Below are 21,883 nucleotides of genomic sequence, written 5' to 3' on the forward strand. Positions count from 1 at the left end.
CTGAAGCATTAAGTGAAAATTATGTAGATTTTACAATAACTGAACAGTGTTGTCACCTACTCTGTGTATAAGTAAGAACATAAATTGATTAAGTAATTATCATTTAATAAACCTTTTCTATGTGAAACGACTGTTTCTGATCTAATTTCCTACGTATAACGAAAACACAATGGATGAGATAAGTGGACTGTGTATTTCCATATAAATATTGCGTCATATGTTTTTACATATACATTTTTGCTATGTACTTAAATGTTATGTCACTTTTCAGCAGTTTCCCCTACAAAATTGATCAGACACACCCATTATGATTTTTCTTTCGCCATTAATAAATTTAGTGGTAGTTCCTTAGTTCTGATATTATATTCTGACTTCTTGTGTCATGGGTGGCATCTCATAACCTTACTTTCACCGTTCGGTACTGGGCTAGACGAACTGACGTCGTGTTGAAGTTCTGTCTAATGTAAGCACTCCACCATTTGACGACGTCGCCTGACATTCATTTCCATTTATTTCTAGTGTGATTCGGCCTTCAGGTACCGTAATTCATTTCTTTGTGACAAGTAAGGGCTGCACTGTTTTCTGTTCAGTTAACATCATATTGACAACAGAAAAATCCCCGTCAACGTTTCTAAACGCAAGGTCCTGAAGAACTAATTCTGAACACCCATGTGCAAAGATGACGTGATGTCGTGATAATCAGAGTGATTCCTGTAGCAGCGAGTGAGGTGATAACTGCTTGTCCTTGATGTGGTGATCGTCATTCGTAAGTAATACACATATCTCTGTGTTAAAACGTCACGCTTATGAGAAAGATATTTGTTGTCTTTGTAGTTTTGACATATGAATTAAGTGTTCTTTGTTGTTACTTTAGTTACATGTTCTGTCATACAGTCATAGTGACATTCGGTAATGTGTATATGAATGGATTTCGAGGAGCAATATCTGGACCACCAAGAAAATGATGAAATGGTGAGAATGTAGGGTACAAGTAGAATGAACAGGCAAATAATGTGGCTGTCTGCGAAGACATGTGTTGATTTGTAGGTGGATAAACGTTGATCTGAAGTCGTAGCAGATCCGTAGGGGTGCTCTTCATTCTATTATCGAGCATTAAAGACAGGAGGATATATATTTTACGATATTTACCACAGAACTCATTGTCGCTATGCTACTTTAGTTAATCATATTGACAGGTGTAACCTGATAATCGTCGTGACGAGAATTACTGGATTACTGCTATTTATATTGCGTGACGCACATTTTTAATAAACCACATCAAATTAGGATTAGTTCAGTTCGTGCCAGTAATTAACCTAAGTAAGTTCCAGAGATCATTGGCATATTTAATCAAAATGGTGTAGCTCGATATGTATGCATCTTGCACTGGCCGCAGGTGTGTGTGTGTGTGTGTGTGTGTGTGTGTGTGTGTGTGTGTGTCCAGTTGGGGAGCACCCAGGAGTATGGTATCAGAAAGAGCGTATCTGAAGATCTGTGGGTTGGAAAGTGAAATGTTAAATCCATTTATTGGGCAAATTTGTTAGAAAATTTGAAAACAGAAATGGATATGATGAAATTACAGTGAAATCTGTGAAATATACGATAGAATCAGTATTCAGTGTAGGCTAGTGCAGGCATATCAACATGATGAATTAAAAAATGCATTCATTAAATTAAAGGAGAAGAAAATTGGATTCTGATTGACAGGAATTTGACTGTAGGAAAAAGAAGAGATGGAAGTCGCGTAGTAGAATTTTGCACTAACCATAATTCGATTGTTTATAATATCGCGTTGAGTATCATTAAAGAAAGTTGTTCATGTGTAGGGGACCTGGAGATTTCAAATTTCTAGATGGTTTATATTGTAAATTTAGACAACAGATTTTAAACTCCAAAACATTTCCAGGAGCATTTATTCGCCCTGTCCATAATTTGTCATGAAAAACGAAAAAAAAAATCTTAAGAAACTACATAATGGTAGTAAAGTAAAAAGAAGGGACCTTGATAAATTGACAGGCATAGTTTGATGATAGTTTCACAATGATGTTTAGGCAGCAGTTAACTTAAACGTGCAATGGTGAAGAGAACACAGAAGCAGCTAAACATAATGAGGTGTGGATAATGCATGGGTTATTAAATTTTATTGCTGAGAGAAAAAAAAAGCAGGCAGGAATAGCTAGAGAAGAAACGAGGAGCATGCATGAATGAGAAAATAAAATTTAGAGATCTTTAGGGAAAAGACAAGCACCTGTATGAATGTTATGAGCTCATATTGTAAGCTAGTAGTAAACAGAGTGGATGGCGGAAAGGCGGAAAGAATGTACAGGTGTAGTAGAGATTTATGAACGGAAAAATACTTCAGGATAATATTATGAAAAGAGAACTATTCCAGTTCATATAAAAGATATGAAACATACCATCCAGATTTAGGTTTTTGTGGTGTTCCCTTAAGTACCTCCAGGTGAATGCTGTTGTTTCTTCAATTAGGCCCTGCACATTTTCCTTCTCATCCTTACAAAACTGAGTTAATGGTAGATACCTAAGAACATCATCATTGGTAGGAGATTAAACAGTAACTTTTTCCATCAAATAAGGTGCTGGTCACTGGACTCGTTATTTGGGGAAACAGGTTTCATTTGTACCCTTTATTTCATTAAATCAATTAAGGCAAATGCTGGAATAATTTGTTAGTAGGTCATGTCTGATTTGGTCTTCCATCCCTGTTCAGTTGTTCTATATCTGACAAATGTACTGCGGTAGGGAATTACACTATTCTACTTGTCATCTGGTTATTTATTAAACCCACAATAAGATTATAACCCTTGCAAGTTATTGAAAAATGCTGGAAGAAAGTATAAGAGAAATATGCTAAAGAGTCACTAATCGTGTATATCATTCGCTAACTAATCATCCTTTATTCAAGTAAGATTCTTCCAAATGGCAAAGTTGCAGATCATCTTGTGGTAAGTGTTTTTGAATTGGTCATTTCTGGTGGTTCAGTTAGCCTCTGTCTTCTGTGGTGAATTAGATTCCAAACGTCTCCACTGTACCTCATAGAGCTGATGTACGCAATACTGTTTATGATGATTCACTCGGATGCTGTTCTCGGCATACCATTGGTGCGATTTCAGTGTCATCTATTACCTGACAACACCACTATGGCACATGCTGCATGCATATTCATTAGTAACTACCAGTCAACAGGTACAAGTTAAACACAACTTGGTCACACCACAAGGAAAGAGGTAATGTGCATGGAGAAAGAAAACAGTTTCTGATCAGGCAGGTAAACATAACTGTTAGGTCTGCTGACCAGAAATACCATAAGACCCTTCTGTTCATTAACAAATTTGTTTAATTGTACCTTTATACTGGTTCTTGTATTTGCTTCATATTGTAGACATTTGTTTAATGAATAACCTGTAACTTTTCCACACATTGGCTTTGACCACAGATGTGTCCCACTTTATTCAGAAGTTTCATCAGTGTTTTGACACACACACACACACACACACACACACACACACACACACACACCTTAAGCAGCAAGTCATCTCTGTAAGTAAAAAATGAGTTGTTCAAGGAGTTTTGTCGGGGGAGGGGGGAGAAGTAGTCAGAATGTGATATGCTGACAAATGGATACTAAGGCTATTTTTTTGGCTAAGATTGTTTATTGAATATCGTATTAAACATGCAAGTTTATTTGGACTGTGCATTTATTATTCTGCTCTCCATGCATGATTGGACACTGCTTTTTATACATTTGTATGATCTTAAATAAATCGAGAATAAATGGTTACTTAATTAAAAAGATACTGCCATATCTCATTAACAGATTCAATTTTGTACAGCTTGAAAATATTTATTTGTATCACTGCAAATACAGACAAGTCTTGTAATTGTGAACTTATCAGGTAAAGTCTTGTACAGGGCAGTGCTATCCATGGTACTTTCCCTGGGATAACCATCACTGAAAACATCACACACACGCACACACACACACACACACACACACACACACACACACACACACACAAACACACACCTCTGATTTAAGAAGCAGAGACCTTACTCAGTTTCATAAATTATGTGCTCTGGTGACACTTCAGACATTCTGCCAACAGGCCAGGAGAAGTTTAATTGTAGCAGCCATATCGTCACCCATAGCAGCAACCAAAGAACGGCTACTAAATTTTTTCGTGAAAACTGTACCTAATACCTGACAAAATAAACAAAAAAAAAACTGTCAAATCGTTAACAACATGTAGAAGTAACATTTTCAAAACTGAAAACAAACCAGTAGCCAATGACCAATGACCAATGAAATTAAAACAGCATGTCAATGCAACAGAAACAAAACTCCCAGTGGCACACTAACATCACTCACAAAGAATTGAGAAACATAAATACCTCACCCTAGAGTGCGCAACATGCTCTCCGCAAAATCAGTCCATTGCAAACATGACACAACTCAATAATGCAACACAACTGTTACTTTAAGAGTCAAAGCCGACATTGGTATCCCAGCTTTTGGTTGACCCCTTGGTTGGTAGTGTGCCATTTCATGTAGCCATTAGGAAGCTAGTTCTAAGTAACTTTCATTAAATATCTGCTGCCACATCTATCTTTTTCTGCTGCTGCTTTTTTTAATGAATGTTGTCAAGTTGTTGTGACAAACTGATAAGTAGCAAAGAAAAACTGAAGCAGTGATTCTAATTGTATAACAAATGCTACAAAATAAGTTTGTCACTTTTGTGGAATTAGGGTCAAATGGAACGCACAGTCTATGGTGTATAGACATTTGGATTTAGTTTCAGAATAGACTTGGTTGTGAAATTATTTAATGTCAATGGTGCGTTCCACCCTTTACAGGCATCATCAGATTGTCTATAAAAACAAGAAACCAGTCAACTAATAACAGAGGAAGGAGTATGGTCTTATCTTGCATGACTTAGCAGGTAAAATGAACTGAAGGTAATAGGAACTTCCATAAAAGCAGCTCGATATGAAACCCATCTGTCATACAACTACATAAAACAGAAAAGTGGTGGATTAGTAACGTAGTCCGTCTATCATTAAAACAAACAAAAGAAAACCACTGGTTCATCATCAAGAAGGTACAGAAAGCCGCAGAAATTTCATCAACATATCACATATTATTTTGAACGCACCAAGTGATACCCCCATAGTAGTCCAAAATAGGGCCACGCTTGCAAAAATGAAGGTGGTATGATCGGTTTTATTGTTTTTATAGATAATCTGATGTCCTGAAGGGTTGAAACACATCATTGACATTAAATAATTTTGCAGCCAAGATTGTTTTTATTTCGAAATACATTGGAAACTTGTTGCTGTACCATTCTGCCATGGAATGGAATAATTTTTATTTAGATTTTGCACAATTACCTATATGCATTGCTAAACAAATTTTTGTTGTGTGCCATGTGCTGCTCCTCTTGTCTGGTACTTAAAATCAACTGTTTACATTCTCTTCTTTCCATGCCCTTGTGTTTGTTGCATCATACAATGAGCCAACATTCCACTCCAAAACATAAGTAATGGCCCTGCCTTTTCAAGGACTCAGTTGTTTCAAGTTATTAATTAAATTCACAAATATAACAGGAGGGGAGAGTTTACTATTCTCTCCTGATCATGACTTGGGCATAAATAAGTGAAATTCACAGGTACAAAATTATCATAGCTATGAATTATCAGACAAGGAGCAGACATTTTTTTCAAAAGTACTTGAAAGCTGTTTGTTGCTAAAACTCCTTCATACTACTTGCAGCATTTGTAAATGTTTAAACTTGGAGGTATGGAAGGTGTTACATTTTGTCTAAGTATGAAAACAAAAGAAATATCTTCAGTGACCCAGTTAAAAGTTTCAGTAAAATGTTAGCTTTGTTGAGTTGTCCATATTAGAATTTTGAGGTTTTGGGGGATCATCAAAGACACCAAGCACTTTCTCGAACGCCTGGAATCCTTACCCAATCTGTTAACCCCGGAAACCATCCTTGTAACCATTGATGCCACTTCCTTATACACAAATATCCCGCACGTCCAGGGCCTTGCTGCCCTGGAGCACTTCCTTTCACGCCGATCACCTGCTACCCTACCTAAAACCTCTTTCCTCATTACCTTAGCCAACTTCATCCTAACCCACAACTTCTTCACATTTGAGGGCCAGACATACCAACAATTAAAGGGAACAGCCATGGGTACCAGGATGCCCCCCTCGTACGCCAACCTATTTATGGATCGCTTACAGGAAGCCTTCTTGGTTACCCAAGCCTGTCAACCTAAAGTTTGGCACAGATTTATTGATGACATCTTCATGATCTGGACTCACAGTGAAGAACAACTCCAGAATTTCCTCTCCAACCTCAACTCCTTTGGTTCCATCAGATTCACCTGGTCCTACTCCAAATTCCATGCCTCTTTCCTTGATGTTGACCTCCATCTGTCCAGTGGCCAGCTTCACACATCCGTCCACATCAAACCCACTAACAACCAACAGTACCTCCATCATGACAGCTGCCACCCATTCCATATCAAACGGTCCCTTCCCTACAGCTTAGGTCTTCGTGGCTAACGAATCTACTCCAGTCCTGAATCCCTGAACCATTACACCAATAACCTGAAAACAGCTTTCGCATCCCGCAACTACCCTCCCAACCTGGTACAGAAGCAAATAGCTAGAGCCACTTCCTCATCCCCTCAAACCCAAAACCTCCCACAGAAGAACCCCAAAAGTGCCCCACTTGTGACAGGATACTTTCTGGGACTGGCTCAGACTCTGAATGTGGCTCGCCAGCAGGGATACGACTTCCTCAAATCCTGCCCTGAAATGAGATCCATCCTTCATGAAATCCTCCCCACTCCACCAAGAGTGTCTTTCCGCCGTCCACTTAACCTTCATAACCTCTTGGTTCATCCCTATGAAATCCCCCCCCCCCCCTGCGGGTTCGGGGGTTAGAATAGGCCCGCGGTATTCCTGCCTGTCGTAAGAGGTGACTAAAAGGAGTCTCAAATGTTTCGGCCTTATGTGATGGTCCCCTCTCGGGTTCGACCTCCATCTTTCTAAATTATTCCGAAGAGCGAGCCAATTGGGGAAGGGCGCTTTACATGGTGCACTGTATCCGTCGTGCATTGAGACCTTTAGCCGGCTTTTTCGTCGTTGCAATGGTGTCCCGCTCGTTTTCCATCTCTTGGGCGAGGATACGTCCCCAGGTGCGATTACCACGCTGCACTCTGCAGTGTTGCTTTTAACTGCGACGACGACCTAGGACATTTTTGCACCTAAGATCCAGCACGGTAGCCAGTCCGTTGTGGTGGGGCCGCCATGTACCCTGTTGGTTGTAGCCCCCTGACAACACAGGGATCGCTCTACTGATGCCTGCGCCGTTAACTCCCCACGTATGCCAAGGAGTAGATGCCCATCTCCCTGGGGGCATCAGGACTCCCGGCAACGGCCATCCTGCCAGGTGGCTATTGCTGCGGCTGGGTGGCGCCTGTGGGGAGGGCCCTTGGTCGGAGTAGGTGGCATCAGGGCGGATGACCCACAATGAAGCGTGGTACATCATCTCTCGCTGGCGGCCAGCCACCAGCAGTCTCCAAGCGTTCGAGGGCTCATTTTAAAGCTAACGTTTATGACCCCAAATCGTTCCCATCCCTGGCCACACCATGGGAGGAACGAAAGGCAATGAATGACAGTGATGTGTATTCGCCCAGGTATCTCGTCTGTACCAGAGCTGATGGTGACTCGTTTCTATCCGTGAAGCCTCAGTTCTTTGTAGAGCATTTAGAGGACAAGTTTGGGGAGGTGGAGGGCTTGTCCAAAATGCGCTGTGGGTTAGTTTTGATAAAAACAGCATCCTCTGCCCAGTCACGCAGGTTACTTGCTTGTGACAAGTTGGGGGATGTTCACGTTACCATCACCCCACATAAGAGTTTAAATATGGTCCAGGGTGTTATTTTCCATAGGGACCTCCTTTTGCAGTCTGATGACGAGCTGCGTGCCAATTTAGAGCGCCGAGGTGTACATTTCGTCAGACGTGTTCATCAGGGTCCGAGGGACAATCAGGTAGCTACCGGTGCCTTCATCTTGGCCTTCAAAGGTGATACCTTACCAGAGAAGGTCAAGGTGATGGCCTACCGGTGTGACGTCAAACCCTATATCCCTCCCCCGATGTGGTGCTTTAAGTGCTGGAAGTTCGGTCACATGTCCTCTCGCTGTACTTCTAGCCTCACATGTCGAGATTGTGGACGCCCATCTCATCCCGATACTCCATGTGCTCTGCCTCCCGTCTGTGTCAACTGTGGAGAGCCTCATTCCCCTTGCTCGCCGGACTGCAGTATCTTACAGAAAGAACGCAAAATCATGGAATATAAGACCCTGGACCGACTGACTTACACTGAGGCTAAGCGGAAATTTGAACGGCTACATCCCGTGCACATGATGTCATCTTATGCCTCCACTGTCACTCCTGCTCCTGCTCCTTCAGCTGCAAGATATACAGTCAGCTCTCAGTCAGAGGACCTCACCTGCCCCCTTGACAATGGGTGCCCCTTCTCTCGCTGTTGCTCCCACACCATCTACCTTGGGAGCAGCACCCACTAAACCATCGGGGACACCAGTCCCCACTTCTAAGCCGGAGAAGCGTAAGTCTTCTTCGGCTTCTCTCACTTGGGAGGGCTCCCTTGGGTCACTCCCTTCCCAGGTTCCTACCAGCGGCAGACACCAACCAGTGGCTGAAGAAGCCACAGGTCGCTGGTCGACGGGCTTCGCGATCCTCTTCGGTCCCAGAGACTGACTCCGATAAGCCCTCTCAACAAGTCCGACACCTGCGGTGGCACCTACTCCACCACTACCTAAAAGCTCTGCGTCTGAGGATGAGGTGGAGATCCTTGCGTCCGCTGAGGACCTCGATCTCACCGATCCCTCAGACGCAATGGATAGCACTTGCACGGGTGCTCCATCGGAGGCAGCAGGTGACCCAGCGGCGTAATCTGCCTTCCCAGTCCCGTCACGCCTTTCTCCGCAATGGACAATACCATCCTCCAGTGGAACTGCAGCGGTTTCTTCCACCATCTAGCTGAGCTCCGTCAACTTATCAGCCTTCACCCTTTCTTCTGCATTGCTCTTCAGGAAACATGGTTTCCAGCAATGCGAACCCCCGCCCTCCGTGGCTATCGGGGTTATTATAAGAACCGGGCAGCATATGAAAGGGTGTCTGGTGGCGTCTGCCTCTATGTCCTTCACACTCTGCACAGCGAGTCTGTCCCTCTCCAAACACCTTTAGAGGCTGTCGCTGTTCGGGTGTGGACGCCACAGGCTGTTACCGTCTGCAGTCTTTACCTTCCACCGGATGGTGATGTCTGGCAGCATGTCCTGGCTGCGCTGATAGCCCAATTGCCGCCACCTTTCTTGCTATTGGGCGACTTCAACGCCCATAACCCTCTGTGGGGTGGGTCAGTGGCAACAGGTCGAGGCGCCACCGTTAAGCATTTATTGTCGCAGCTCGATCTCTCGATTTTAAATGATGGTGCCTTCACACACTTCAGTGAGGCGCATGGCACATACTCCGCCATTGACCTTTCAATCTGTAGCCCTAGCCTCTTACCGTCTGTCCAATGGAGTGTGCATGACGACCTGTGTGGTAGTGACCACTTTCCGATCTTTCTGTCACTACCACAGCGTCACTCTTCTGGGCGCCCTAGCAGATGGGCTATGAATAAGGCTGACTGGGACTTGTTCTCCTCCACTGCCGTTATTGAGCCTCTCTCTAATGATGACATTGATGCGGTGGTTCAATCGGTCACCACCAGCATCGTTACTGCTGCCGAGTCTGCCATTCCCCGTTCCTCTGGGTCCCCTCGGTGGCGGACTGTGCCTTGGTGGTCGCCTGAAATTGCTGCAGCGATTAAAGATCGCCGGCAGGCGCTACAGCGTCACAAGCGACATCCCTGCATTGAACACCAAATCACCTTCAAACAGCTGCGTGCGCGGGCCCGCTGCCTTATCCGCCAAAGCAAGCAGGAGTGCTGGGAGCGGTATGTGTCCACCATTTGCCTCCATGTCTCTCCATCGCAGGTCTGGGCCAAGATCCGACGCCTCTATGGCTATCGGACCCCTGTCAGCGTCCCTGCGCTCTCACTGAATGGAGCAGTTTGTACAGACTCCGGCAAAATTGCCAACAGCTTGGCAGAGCATTTTGCTCTTAGTTCCGCTTCTTCCAATTACCCACTGGAATTCCGCTCCATTAAAGAGCGGATGGAATGTCGGAGCCTTTCGTTTCGCACCCACCATCCAGAATCTTACAATGCTCCATTCAGTGAGTGGGAATATCGCAGTGCCCTAGCCGCTTGCCCTGATACCGCTCCTGGGCCAGAGGGCATCCACTGTCAGATGCTGAAACACCTTTCAGTGGACTGCCAGCGGTGCCTCCTCGATCTTTACAACCGTCTTTGGGTCGAGGGGGAGTTTCCGTCGCAATGGCAGGAAGGCATTGTCATCCCCATTTTGAAACCTGGAAAGAACCCTCTGGAGGTGGACAGCTACCGTCCCATTAGCCTCACCAACGTTCTTTGCAAGTTGCTTGAACAGATGGTGAGCCGGCGCTTGAATTGGGTACTGGAGTCTCGGGGCCTTCTGGCTCCGTTCAGGGTGGGTTCCGTAAAGGCCGCTCCGCCACCGACAACCTGGTGAGCCTGGAGTCGGCCATCCGTACTGCCTTTGCCCGCCGTCAGCACCTGGTCGCTGTCTTTTTCGACATGCGGAAGGCGTACGATACGACATGGCGTCATCACATCCTTTCTACGCTTCATGGATGGGGTCTTCGGGGTCCTCTGCCGACTTTTATCCGCAATTTTCTGACGTATCTTACTTTCCGCGTGCAAGTCGCGGCCTAGTATAGTTCCTCCCACGTCCAGGAGAACGGGGTGCCACAGGGTTCTGTTTTAAGTGTCTGCCTGTTTTTAATAGCCATTAACGGACTCGCTGCGGCCGTGGGAAATTCTGTCTCCGCTTCCCTGTATGCTGACGACTTCTGCCTTTACTACAGCTCTACTGGCATTGCAGCTGTTGAACGTCAGCTACAGGGCGCTATCCGCAAGGCGCAGTCTTGGGCTGTAGCGCATGGTTTTCAGTTTTCGGCTGCCAAGACCCGCGTTATGCATTTCTGCCGGCGACGTACTGTCCACCCGGAGCCGTGGCTTTATCTTGCCGGCGAACTTCTTTCAGTGGTGGAATCACACAGGTTTTTGGGGGTGGTTTTCGATGCCCGGTTGACTTGGCTGCCTCATATCCAGCAGCTTAAACAGGCGTGTTGGCGGCATCTCAACGCTGTGAGATGCTTGAGCCACACCCGCTGGGGCGCCGACCGATCTACCCTGTTGCGGCTCTACCAGGTGTTAATCCAGTCCCGCCTGGATTATGGGAGCCTGCCTTATGGCTCAGCATCCCCATCTGCGTTGCGGGTGCTGGACCCAATTCTCCACAGCGGGATACGCCTCGCCACTGGTGCTTTTCGCACCAGCCCTGTGGACAGCATACTAGTGGAGGCAGGTGTCCCTCCACTGCGCTTACGACGCCAAAAATTACTGGCTGCTTATGCTGCCCATGTTTTTTGCTTTCCCGGGCATCCAAATTACCGTGTCCTGTTCCCGCAGTCAGTCGTCCATCTGCCAGAACGTCGGCCCCGTTCGGGTTGTCCGATCGCCGTGCGTGTCAAAGAGCTCCTCTCTGGGCTTGGGTTTTTCCCTGTTCCACCTCCTTTCCGGGCACCCCTGCGCACACCCCCATGGTGTGTGCCTCGTCCTTGCCTTCGGCTCGACTTGGCACAAGGCCCGAAGGACTCAGTCCCTCCAGAGGCCTTCCGCCGCCGCTTTTATTCCATCCTGGCCATGTATCAGGGCTCCGGCATTGTTTACACTGACGGCTCGATGGTTGCTGGTCGTGTCGGGTATGCGCTCACTCTAGGGGACCATTCCGAACAACGTTCCTTGCAGGATGGCTGCAGCGTTTACACTGCTGAGCTGGTCGCCATCTTTCGTGCCCTAGAGTATATCCGCTCCTGCTCAGGTGAGTCCTTCGTTATCTGTAGCGATTCGCTGAGCGGTTTACGAGCTCTCGACCAGTGTTTCCCTCGTTCTCATCTGGTGATGGCTATCCAAGAGTCCCTGCATACTCTTGCCCGTTGCGGCCGCTCTGTGGTCTTTGTGTGGACCCCCGGTCATGTCGGTATCCCGGGCAATGAACATGTCGACCGCCTGGCGAAAGAGGCCACGAGTAAACCATCTCTGGATGGTGGCCTCCCAGAGACTGATTTGTGGGCAGTCCTCCGCCGAAAAGTTTTTGCGTTTTGGGACGCTGAATGGCGCGATCGGATCACGCCCAATAAACTCCGTGCCATTAAGGAGACGACGACTGTGTGGCGGTCATCCATGCGAGCCAACCGCAGGGACTCAGTCGTCCTTTGTCGGCTCCGCGTTGGCCACTCCCGGCTGACACACGGTTATTTACTGTGCCGGGAGGACCCCCTCCTCTATGTCGCTGTGGGGCGGTTTTGACAGTGGCCAACATTTTGTTGGCCTGCCCCCTTTTAGCTGTGGTCAGGCAGACATTTGCGCTGCCTGATACGCTCCCTGCCCTTTTATCTGATGACCCTGTTATGGCTGGCTTAGTTTTACGTTTTATTCGGGTAGGGGATTTTTATCGTTTACTCTGAGTGTTTGTTCTGTTCTTTTGTCTTGATTCTGGCCATTGGCCTACGATTTTACGCTGAGTTTTTAATGTGTTCTCGGTGGTTGGCTTTTCCTTTTTATCTCTATGGTCGGCCAACCACCGTCACTCTCTGTGTGTTTTAATTTGTTTTGTCTGATCTCTGTCGGAGTCTTTCTTGTCCCGTGTCGTCTGACGTCTTTTCTGCTGTTCGTTTTTCTTCTCTTTGGGCGATGACCATCGCAGTCTGGTCCCTTTAATCCCACAAACCGACCAACCGACCCTATGAAATCCCCAAACCATTTTCCCTACCCTCTGGCTCCTACCCTTGTAACCGCCCCTGGTGTAAAACCTGTCCCATGCACCCTCCCACCACCACCTACTCCAGTCCTGTAATCCCGAAGGTGTACACAATCAAAGGCAGAGCCACGTGTGAAAGCACCCATGTGATTTACCAACTGACCTGCCTACACTGTGAAGCCTTCTATGTGGGAATGACCAGCAACACTGTCCATTCGCATTAACGGACACAGGCAGACAGTGTTTGCTGGTAATGAGGATCACCCTGTGGCTAAACATGCCTTGGTGCACGGCCAGCACATCTTGGCACAGTGTTATACCGTCCGGGTTATCTGGATACTTCCCACTGACACCAACCTATCAGAACTCTGGAGATGGGAACTTGCCCTTCAATATATTCTCTCTTCCCATTACCCACCAGGCCTCAACCTCTGCTAATTTCAAGTTGCTGCCCCCCTCGTACCTCACCTGTCATTCAACAACATCTTCGCCTCTGTACTTCTGCCTCGACTGACATCTCTGCCCAATATCTTTGCATTTACATGTGTCTGTATATGTGCAGACGGATGTGCGCGCGCACGAGCGCGCGCGTGTGTATACCTGTCCTTTTTTCTCCCTATGGTAAGTCTTTCCACTCCCGGGATTGGAATGATTCCTTACCCTCCCCCTTAAAACCCACATCCTTTCGTCTTTCCCTCTCCTTCCCTCTTTCCTGATGAAACAACCTTGGGTTGCGAAAGCTTTTGTGTGTGTGTGTGTGTGTGTGTGTGTGTGTGTGTGTGTGTGTACCAATGCTTTCTCATTTGGTAAGTCACAGCATCTTATATATATATATATATATATATATATATATATATATATATATATATATATATATATATATATATATATATATATATATGTGAAGCTCAAATATCCATTTCTGATAATGTTTTGAATTGTAGAAAACTTAATACCATGGTTGAAGATGCAAAAATTATTTGTAAATTTCTTATATTTTTATTTATCCAGGAAATGAATCGGTGTGAACGTAAAGAAAGTGGTAAGCGTGGTCGGAAGCCTGGTAGGAAATCAAGTGACAAAATTGATGTGAAAGCAAAATTAGGTGAGACAGAATTTTGATCCCTCATTTTTGGACATTGTAGAGATACCTGTAAAATATTGTCCCTTTCTGTATCATAGTTTTTTATTGATCATACATATTTCACAGAAACTTAAATTGCATTTAGTCATGAAATTACTCACTAAACACAGTGGAGATGAATTATATTTGGATTAACATGCTTGTTGCTGATTGCACTTTCTTTTCTTTGCTATCTGTATGGTTTTTAGAGCGAAGCAGACAAAGTGCAAGGGAATGTAGAGCAAGGAAAAAATTAAGATACCAGTACTTAGAAGAACTTGTGGCTGACCGTGAAAAGGCTGTTCTAGCGCTGCGGAAGGAACTTGAAAAGGTAAGGAATGCCATTATCCTCTGTGTTCTCTTCTCTTATAAATAACAGCCTTCCTTCCTATAGGAAAATAAACCAAAATTGAAACAACCGTTTAATTTGTTGTTGACTGAATAACAAACCTGGCTAGCAGTTACTTCATACTTTTCACTATGTCATTAGACATTGTTTATATAGGGCAAATCACCTAAAACTTGCACCACAAATATTGTAGAAATGGAGAGTTGTATTGATGTGCGATTTTTGGAGGATGGATTGATAGCCAGGGGCTCGTATTGTTAGCCGATCAACACTTAGAAAGTGTATTTTTGTGCAAAAATAAACTTTCTTGAATAGGACAATGCCTATTGAAATTAGTATACTAAGTCAGTGGTGTTTGTTGCAGGATTCTATCAAATAAGGTGCTTGAGAGATTGCATTTGCAAAATACAATCTTCCAAACAACTTGCACTAGAATCATGTTTTCACTCAACACTTGTACAATACCTGTGATAGGACAACCGAAGAATGACATTTGTGCATTTACTAGTTATGTGGATTCTGACCACTAATGAGACGAGTGACCCTAACAATTTGTGTTCAAAATAACCACCAGCAGCGACAATACGTGCTTTGTCTGGTATGGAATGACTGCTTACGCATGCTAGGATTTCAGCTGTGATGTCTGAGCAGGCTGCAGTAGTAAGTTATTGCACATATTGTCAGGTGTAGTTCGTATATCCTTGTAGATAGTGTCTTTCAGCTTTCCCTTCAGAAAGTGTACAGGCATCAAATCCAGGGAACAGGCTGGCCAAGGTGCAGGTCCTGTGTCCAATCCAATGATTTGGAAACTGAAGACCTGCAGTAGTACTTCGTGCACTATGGGCTGGACAGCCATCATGTTGTTACTACAGGTTCCTCCTAGTCTGCAGAGGAATGTCCTCTAGCATCCATGGTAGATGGTCAGTTTGGAGGCTGTGATACTTGCGCATGTTGAGTGTTCCATCTTAGAAAATTGGGCCTGTGACGTGATGGGTCACTATCTCACACCACACGTTTACACTCCATGGACATTGACATTCCACCTGACAAATCCAATGGGGATCGTCAAAAGACCAATAGTGCATATTCTGGCAGTTTACTTGGCTGTGATTGGTAAATGTGGCTTCATCACTAAACAAGATGCTTAGTATGTCTGGAGTGTCCTGTCTTAATGCTCATGTACAGAACTTAACATGATTCTCATAATTGTTTCCATGCAGCTGTTGATGGAGAGATATGTGATAGGCATGGAACTTGTCAATGGAGAATGTATAGGATACTTGCCTGATTCATGCCACTTCCTTGTGTGGTTGCATGGGAGCTAATGTGCAGATCAACTGCAACAGCAGCAAGAATATTAATTGCGCCTCTTCTGTCATCGCTTGTTTTTCCTTCTGTCGTCGCTTGATTTTCTTTCTGTTACATTGTCTAGATCTTACACTATCACTTTCACGTAACTGTTTGAAGAGGCTCACAAATAATTGTCAAGATGGTTGATGTCTGTTGGGATATCTGCGGCATACATCATACAAGAATGAACTTTCTTGTTCCTACATTCTCCATGCACATGAGATGTTGGCTTTTTCTGCAATGGTGAATCCCAATTGTCCACTCATGACCTGCTGCTTGCATTGTTACATCCTGACTAGCAAGTTGCAGTGCACTCAGGGAACACACAAGCACACTGTAATCAAACATAACAACATTGTACCCCTTAACTATGCAGGTTGAATGGCACGAACAAGTGTCAGCGTGGAAACTTTTCAAAACATGGTAGCTTGTAAATGAATCGCTCTAGGCTCGTGCAATGAACTCACCGACATTCTAATTGACCATACTTTTAGTTTGTTAATGTCAAAAGGCATTGTTCCATTAAAAATGTGTGTTTGCACAGAAAATAAACAATCTGTCTGTTGGTTAACAATACGGGCCCCTGACTACCAGCCCATTGTGTGAAAATTGCTCATCAATAGCACTTTCCAGTGCAAAATTTACACGATTCAACCTGTATATATATATATTCCTGGAAAGAACTGAGAAACACTGTGCCAAACTCAAAATCACTGTCAGGGATACTGACAGATACCTTCTCATGACAGTTGATTTTCCATATCTTGAAGCAGTCTGGCAGTCCACAAAGAATTGCTTTGGTTGCTGAAAGGTAGTGCTTGCTACAGTAATGGTGTTTCGTACATTGCATGTGCCTCCTGAGTTGTTGTAAATTCTGAGTATCTTTTGCAACACTGTCAGCTAGATGGAACGATAAGAGGTGCTCTCTGTTCAGTCCATTTTTAAACAAGTTTAAATTAATTTGATGTTACAAATGATGCTAACTGAAGTTGACTGAAATCATGCTGTAAACTTGCCAAAAAAATGCTACTGTTGTAGGGCACGTTTCTTCTTGGCACCGTAATCTGTTGATAAAGTGGAAGCATGTTTTTATGAGGCACATTTTTTGTTCGATTATTAGAGAACACACAACTGCTATGGATGCTGCTCACAAATAACTCAAACGGAACAGAGAAAAATTGACTAGGCAGGTCGCACTGTCAAGAATACTGGCAAGGCTATAGTCCAGACACAGAAAATAAGATGTGCATATACACACAATGTAATTGGCACTAACAATTCCATGTAGTATTTTTTTACTGAGTTTCTTCTTCTTGCTAAAAATTTGCCTGTTGCAAAAATTTCTGGGCGTCCATGTTTCATCAGTGTTTATTATGTTGTAATTATTTTGAACTGTTGCTGCTTACTTTCATTAAAAAAAAAAAAAAAAATCAAAATCTGTTACTTTCGAAAGTGGCAACATAACTGCCTGCAACTGATTTTGATCTTGTAAATCTTTGAAAATATTTTGGGATCCAGTCGTGTGCAACATAGATAACATAGCTCATTTAATTGTATATGTGCTTTCTGGACAAATTAATTTGTCATTGTTTGCACAGGCTCACACACACAAATGTTCATTAAGCTGTATCCTGAATGTTATTGAGAGTTCATTAAATTACTGTTGCTTACATTTTATTCATGTGTTTGTTATGGCCTTTCAGTTGGTTCTTTAAACCATTTAGATGCTAAAATCTAAAGTTTCTTTAACTGCTGAATTGTTCATATTGTAATAACAGTATGACGTTTTGTCGCATAGTTCATTATAAAGATTTAAATGATATCATTTGTAAACTTATTTGACAAAGTGTGAGAAATAATATACTGACAATATTTCCCGCCATTTTTGTGGTTACAGTATAGATTGTGGGGAAAGGAACTAGATGAAGGCCGTATGCCAGAGGGCATGCAGGTACTTCTGGAGGAAATTGGAGCTGTGAAACAAGAAAAGTGTTGAACTTCAGTATGGACACAATTTTGAGTATTGTGTATCTTTTTTGTACATATAAATGCATGATGGAGAATTTTTATGTGAATATTATATAAATGTGATCTTCAGTTTTTGAATGTTGATATATTCTGTACATATTGTTGTGTAAATCTGTCCACTGTAGTCAAAAGTATGTTAATGTGTAAAGATATATGTAACACGATGGAACATATTATCTACAGAAAAATAACCAACTTTCCTGCTTGATTCTTTTTTGGAAGATAAAAAGATGGCCAAGAAATTTTCTTGGATATTAATATTTTTTGTAAACTTTTGATGTATCAACCAGGGAACAAAGCTGTTGTTGCCTTACATTGTCAGTTCTCCTACAGCAAAAAAAAAAAAAAAAAAAAAAAAACTGTCTGTCTGTCTGTCTGTCTGTCTGTCTGTGTGTGTGGGGGGGGGCAAGGATCTTTGCTATTTAGAATTTTAAAAATTGATTAAACACTCATAAAATATTGTACATCAGATAAGAAACCAAAAATGTCTCCTTATTGTCTGTACATTCTAGTATTAAAATTATGCAAATTTGGTTTTGCTTGGAGAAAATAAATGTGCATTATATTACTGCGCAGATAGTCTAAGTAACTGTAAAAATATGTCATGAAAATACATTCTTTTTCATTGGAATACACTGAACTGGCTTTGGCAAATTAATATATAAGTCCGTTTAATCAGGTATAGTGCCATGTTTGTCATTCAATACACCTTGATTCCTCAGTGACAGCTAATGGGCTTACTTACTGTTCCTTGAAAAGAAACTTTTAAATGTAGGCTTAAGTGCTTTACCAATAAAGAACAGAACATTTTAAAAAATAGTTAAATCTGGCTGTGGACCGTGTTTCTTACTTCACTTCTAATATTAACATGTTGACTGCCCTAGCTTGCCAGTACACACAGCAGTCTCTTACGTGCGACACGGACTTGATCTGGTGGTGAAACTTCCATCACTATGTGTGACAATCAAAGGGTTAATCTCAAATATTTCTGACCATGTGAGTGGGATTATAATGGAAGATGCATTCCCCTCACAAGAACAATGTTTACGTAATTGACTTCCTGCCTCATGAGAATGTAAACATGTTGGTACATAGATGTAAATGATTTATATGGAATATATTTAATGTACGTTAATCTTTGTGTTCAAAGCATACACCTGGTTTTCCACTTTGCTATGCTCATCTGTATTAAAACAGATGACCTGATTTTAGTCCTATCCGTTCAGTTTCGTCACATTTCTTATAACCTTTTCTCATCATGTTCGATATTGTTTGTCTTTTACAACTCTATCATATCTTCCATGCAGGTTTTTCATCCCTGATTTAAAGCATAAAAATTAGTGCGTTGTGAAGATCCATGTTATTGTTTATTCTGCCAAAATTCACATAGTAATATGCAGCTAAGTATGTTCTATAGCGTGAAGCCTCTGTCCACTGCTCCCAAAAGTCTTTCACCTGGGCTGGAATACTAATGTCCCATGAGCCTGCATGTGGTAGTAAGACCTACGAATGATGCACTAATCCACTAGTTAAAGAAGTTTGTGAAGATGTGTGTACAGGGTTAACCTTTGGCAGAAAGATGTTCACAGCAGTCTAAGCTTATAACTTTGTTCCTTAGTCTCCAATCCCAGGATCAACAGAACCAAGTGGAGAAGTTGGCATTTCGTATGTCATGCTACATCCCTCTGTTACAAGCAGACACGTCAGATGATGATGTCCCCCTGCGGGTCCGGGGGTTAGAATAGGCCCAAGGTATTCCTGCCTGTTGTAAGAGGCAACTAAAAGGAGTCTTACACATTTCTGCCTTTATGTGTAGGGTTTGACCTCCAGTTTTCAAAATTTCCCTGAAGAGCAAGCCAATTGGGGAAGGGTCCCTTACATGGTGCGTAGTTTCCATGAGGCGCTGAGACCTGTCACATCCTTCGTTGACGTGGATCTGCACTTGAGCTCATTCTCCAACTGTTGGGAGAGGTCACCCTCCTGGGTGCATATTTTTCCATCAGCTGTGCAGTACATTTTCTGTGCTGACGATGATAATGGTTTTGCTCGTTTGGTTGCACCTGATATCCAACATGGTAGCCAGTCTGTTGTGGTGGGGCCGCCATGTACCCTGTTCGTTGTAGCCCACTGACCACACAGGGATCACTCTCCTGATGCCTGCGCCATTAACTCCCCACTTATGCTGAGGAGTAGATGCCAGTCACCCTGGGGCATCAGGACTCCCGGCAATGGCCATCTTGCCAGGTAGCCTTTGCTGCGGCTGAGTGGCACCCATGGGGAGGCCCCTTGGTCGGAGTGGGTGGCATCAAGGCGGGTGATGCGCTATGAAGCGTACTGGTGGTCAAACACCAGCCGTCTCTAAGTGTTCACGGGCTCAATCCAACGCACAGAAGTATGACCCCAAATTGTTACCTTCCCTGGCCACACCATGGGAGGAATGTCAGGCTAAGGATGGCAGTGGCTCTTATTTGCCCTGGAACCTTGTATGTTAGAGAGCTGATGGAGAATCTTTCATGATGATGAAGCCTCAGTTTTTTGTTGAGCATTTAGAGAAGTTTGGGAAGGTGGAGGGCTTGTCCAAAATGAGATCTGGGTCAGTCTTCATCAAAACAGCATCCTCTGCCAACTTATGGTTGTTACTCACTTGTGACAAGCTGGGGGGTGTTTCTGTAACAATCACACCCCATAAGAGCTTAAATATGATCCAGGGTATCATATTTCACATGGACCTTCTTTTGCAGTCTGACAATGAGCTGCTTTCCAGTTTAGAGCGACGAGATGTACATTTCGTTCGGCTTGTCCACCGGGGTTCGAGGGGTAATTAGGTTGCCACCAGTGCCTTAATCTTGGCCTTCGAGGGTGATACATTACCCGAGAAGGTCCAGGTGATGGTCTACCATTGTGATGTAAAGCCCTATATCCGTCCCCCAATGCGATGCTTTAAATGCTGGAAGTTCAACCATATGTCTTCCCACTGTACTTCCAGCATCACATGTTGAGATTGCGGTCGCCCATCACATCCCAATACTCCATGTGCCCTGCCTCCCATCTGTGTCAACTGTGGAGAGCACCATTTACCTTGCTCACCTGATGGCAGGATTCTCCAGAAAGAAAGGAAAAAATGGAATACAAGACCTTGGACTGACTGACCTACACTGAGGCTCAGAGGAAATTTGAATGCCTACATCCTGTACGTATGACATTGTCTTACCCTGCCACAACAACAGTTCTAGACCTATCAGCTCCGCCTACCCCAGTCACCTCTGAGCCAGAAGACTCCACCTGCTCCCTTGGGGCACTTCCCTCCCTGTTGCTCCTGCACCACCTACTTTGGAAGCACCCCCCCCCCCCCCCACCCACCCTAAATCAGGGATATCAGTCCCCTCTTCTGGGCCGGAGAAGCGTAAGTCTTCTTCGGCTCCTTTTTCTAGGAAGGGGTCCCTTGGGGTCACTCCCTTCCCAGATTCCTGCTGGTGGGAAAGATGACACCTGCCAGTGGCTGAAGAGCCCAAAAGCAGCTGCTCGTAGGGCAGTCCCGGAGACTGAATCAGTGAAGTCCTCCCAGCCAGGAAAACCCAAGGAGCAGCGAGAGAAATCTAAAAAATATCCTCAAGACCATAGGAATTGTGGTGGCACCCACACCAGTGCTACATATGAGCTCTGTGTCTGAGGATGAGGTGGAGATTCTGGTGTTTGCTGTGGACCTAGATCTTGCCGGACCCTCGGACACAATGGATATAGATTGCTCAGGCAATATGTTGGGGGCAGCAGGTGACCCTGAGGCGTAAACTGCCACATTGAATATTCCATGCCTTCCCAGTCTCACGATGTCGTTATCCTCCACTGGAATTGCGGTGGTTTTTTTCATCACCTGGCTGAGCTATGGCAACTGTTAAGCTTGACACCTTCTTTCAGCATTGCCCTCCAGGAAACCTGGTTCCCGGGAATGCGGACCCCTGTCGTCTGCACCTATAAGGGATATTAAAAGAACTGTAGCGACTATAATAGTGTC

At 44.1% G+C, this 21,883-nt stretch overlaps 1 protein-coding gene across 2 annotated transcripts; it reads left to right on the forward strand.

The window, feature by feature from the left end:
• Positions 1-589: 589 nt before the first annotated feature.
• LOC126253484 (REPTOR-binding partner) lies at positions 590-18,688 on the forward strand. Of its 2 annotated transcripts, none has more exons than XM_049954864.1 (4): positions 590-766; positions 14,033-14,126; positions 14,354-14,475; positions 17,741-18,688. In XM_049954864.1, exons 2-4 carry the CDS (start codon positions 14,036-14,038, stop codon positions 17,837-17,839), a joined length of 312 nt encoding a protein of 103 aa, XP_049810821.1. In that variant the 5' UTR covers positions 590-766; positions 14,033-14,035; the 3' UTR covers positions 17,840-18,688. The 2 variants fall into 2 exon arrangements, with proteins under 2 accessions (XP_049810821.1, XP_049810813.1); XM_049954856.1 differs by lacking the exon at positions 590-766 and adding an exon at positions 775-972.
• The last annotated feature ends 3,195 nt before the right edge of the window (positions 18,689-21,883 follow it).

This window comes from Schistocerca nitens, chromosome 1 (assembly GCF_023898315.1).
Source record: "Schistocerca nitens isolate TAMUIC-IGC-003100 chromosome 1, iqSchNite1.1, whole genome shotgun sequence".
NCBI lineage: Eukaryota > Metazoa > Arthropoda > Insecta > Orthoptera > Acrididae > Schistocerca > Schistocerca nitens.

Excerpts from the sequence above, each read along its gene's own strand:
- LOC126253484 (XM_049954856.1), top strand. The coding sequence starts at position 925 with ATGGATTTCGAGGAGCAATATCTGGACCACCAAGAAAATGATGAAATG. Across the intron at positions 973-14,032 it reads ACCAAGAAAATGATGAAATG|GAAATGAATCGGTGTGAACG; the intron begins GTGAGAATGTAG and ends TTATTTATCCAG. Across the intron at positions 14,476-17,740 it reads TGCGGAAGGAACTTGAAAAG|TATAGATTGTGGGGAAAGGA; the intron begins GTAAGGAATGCC and ends TTGTGGTTACAG.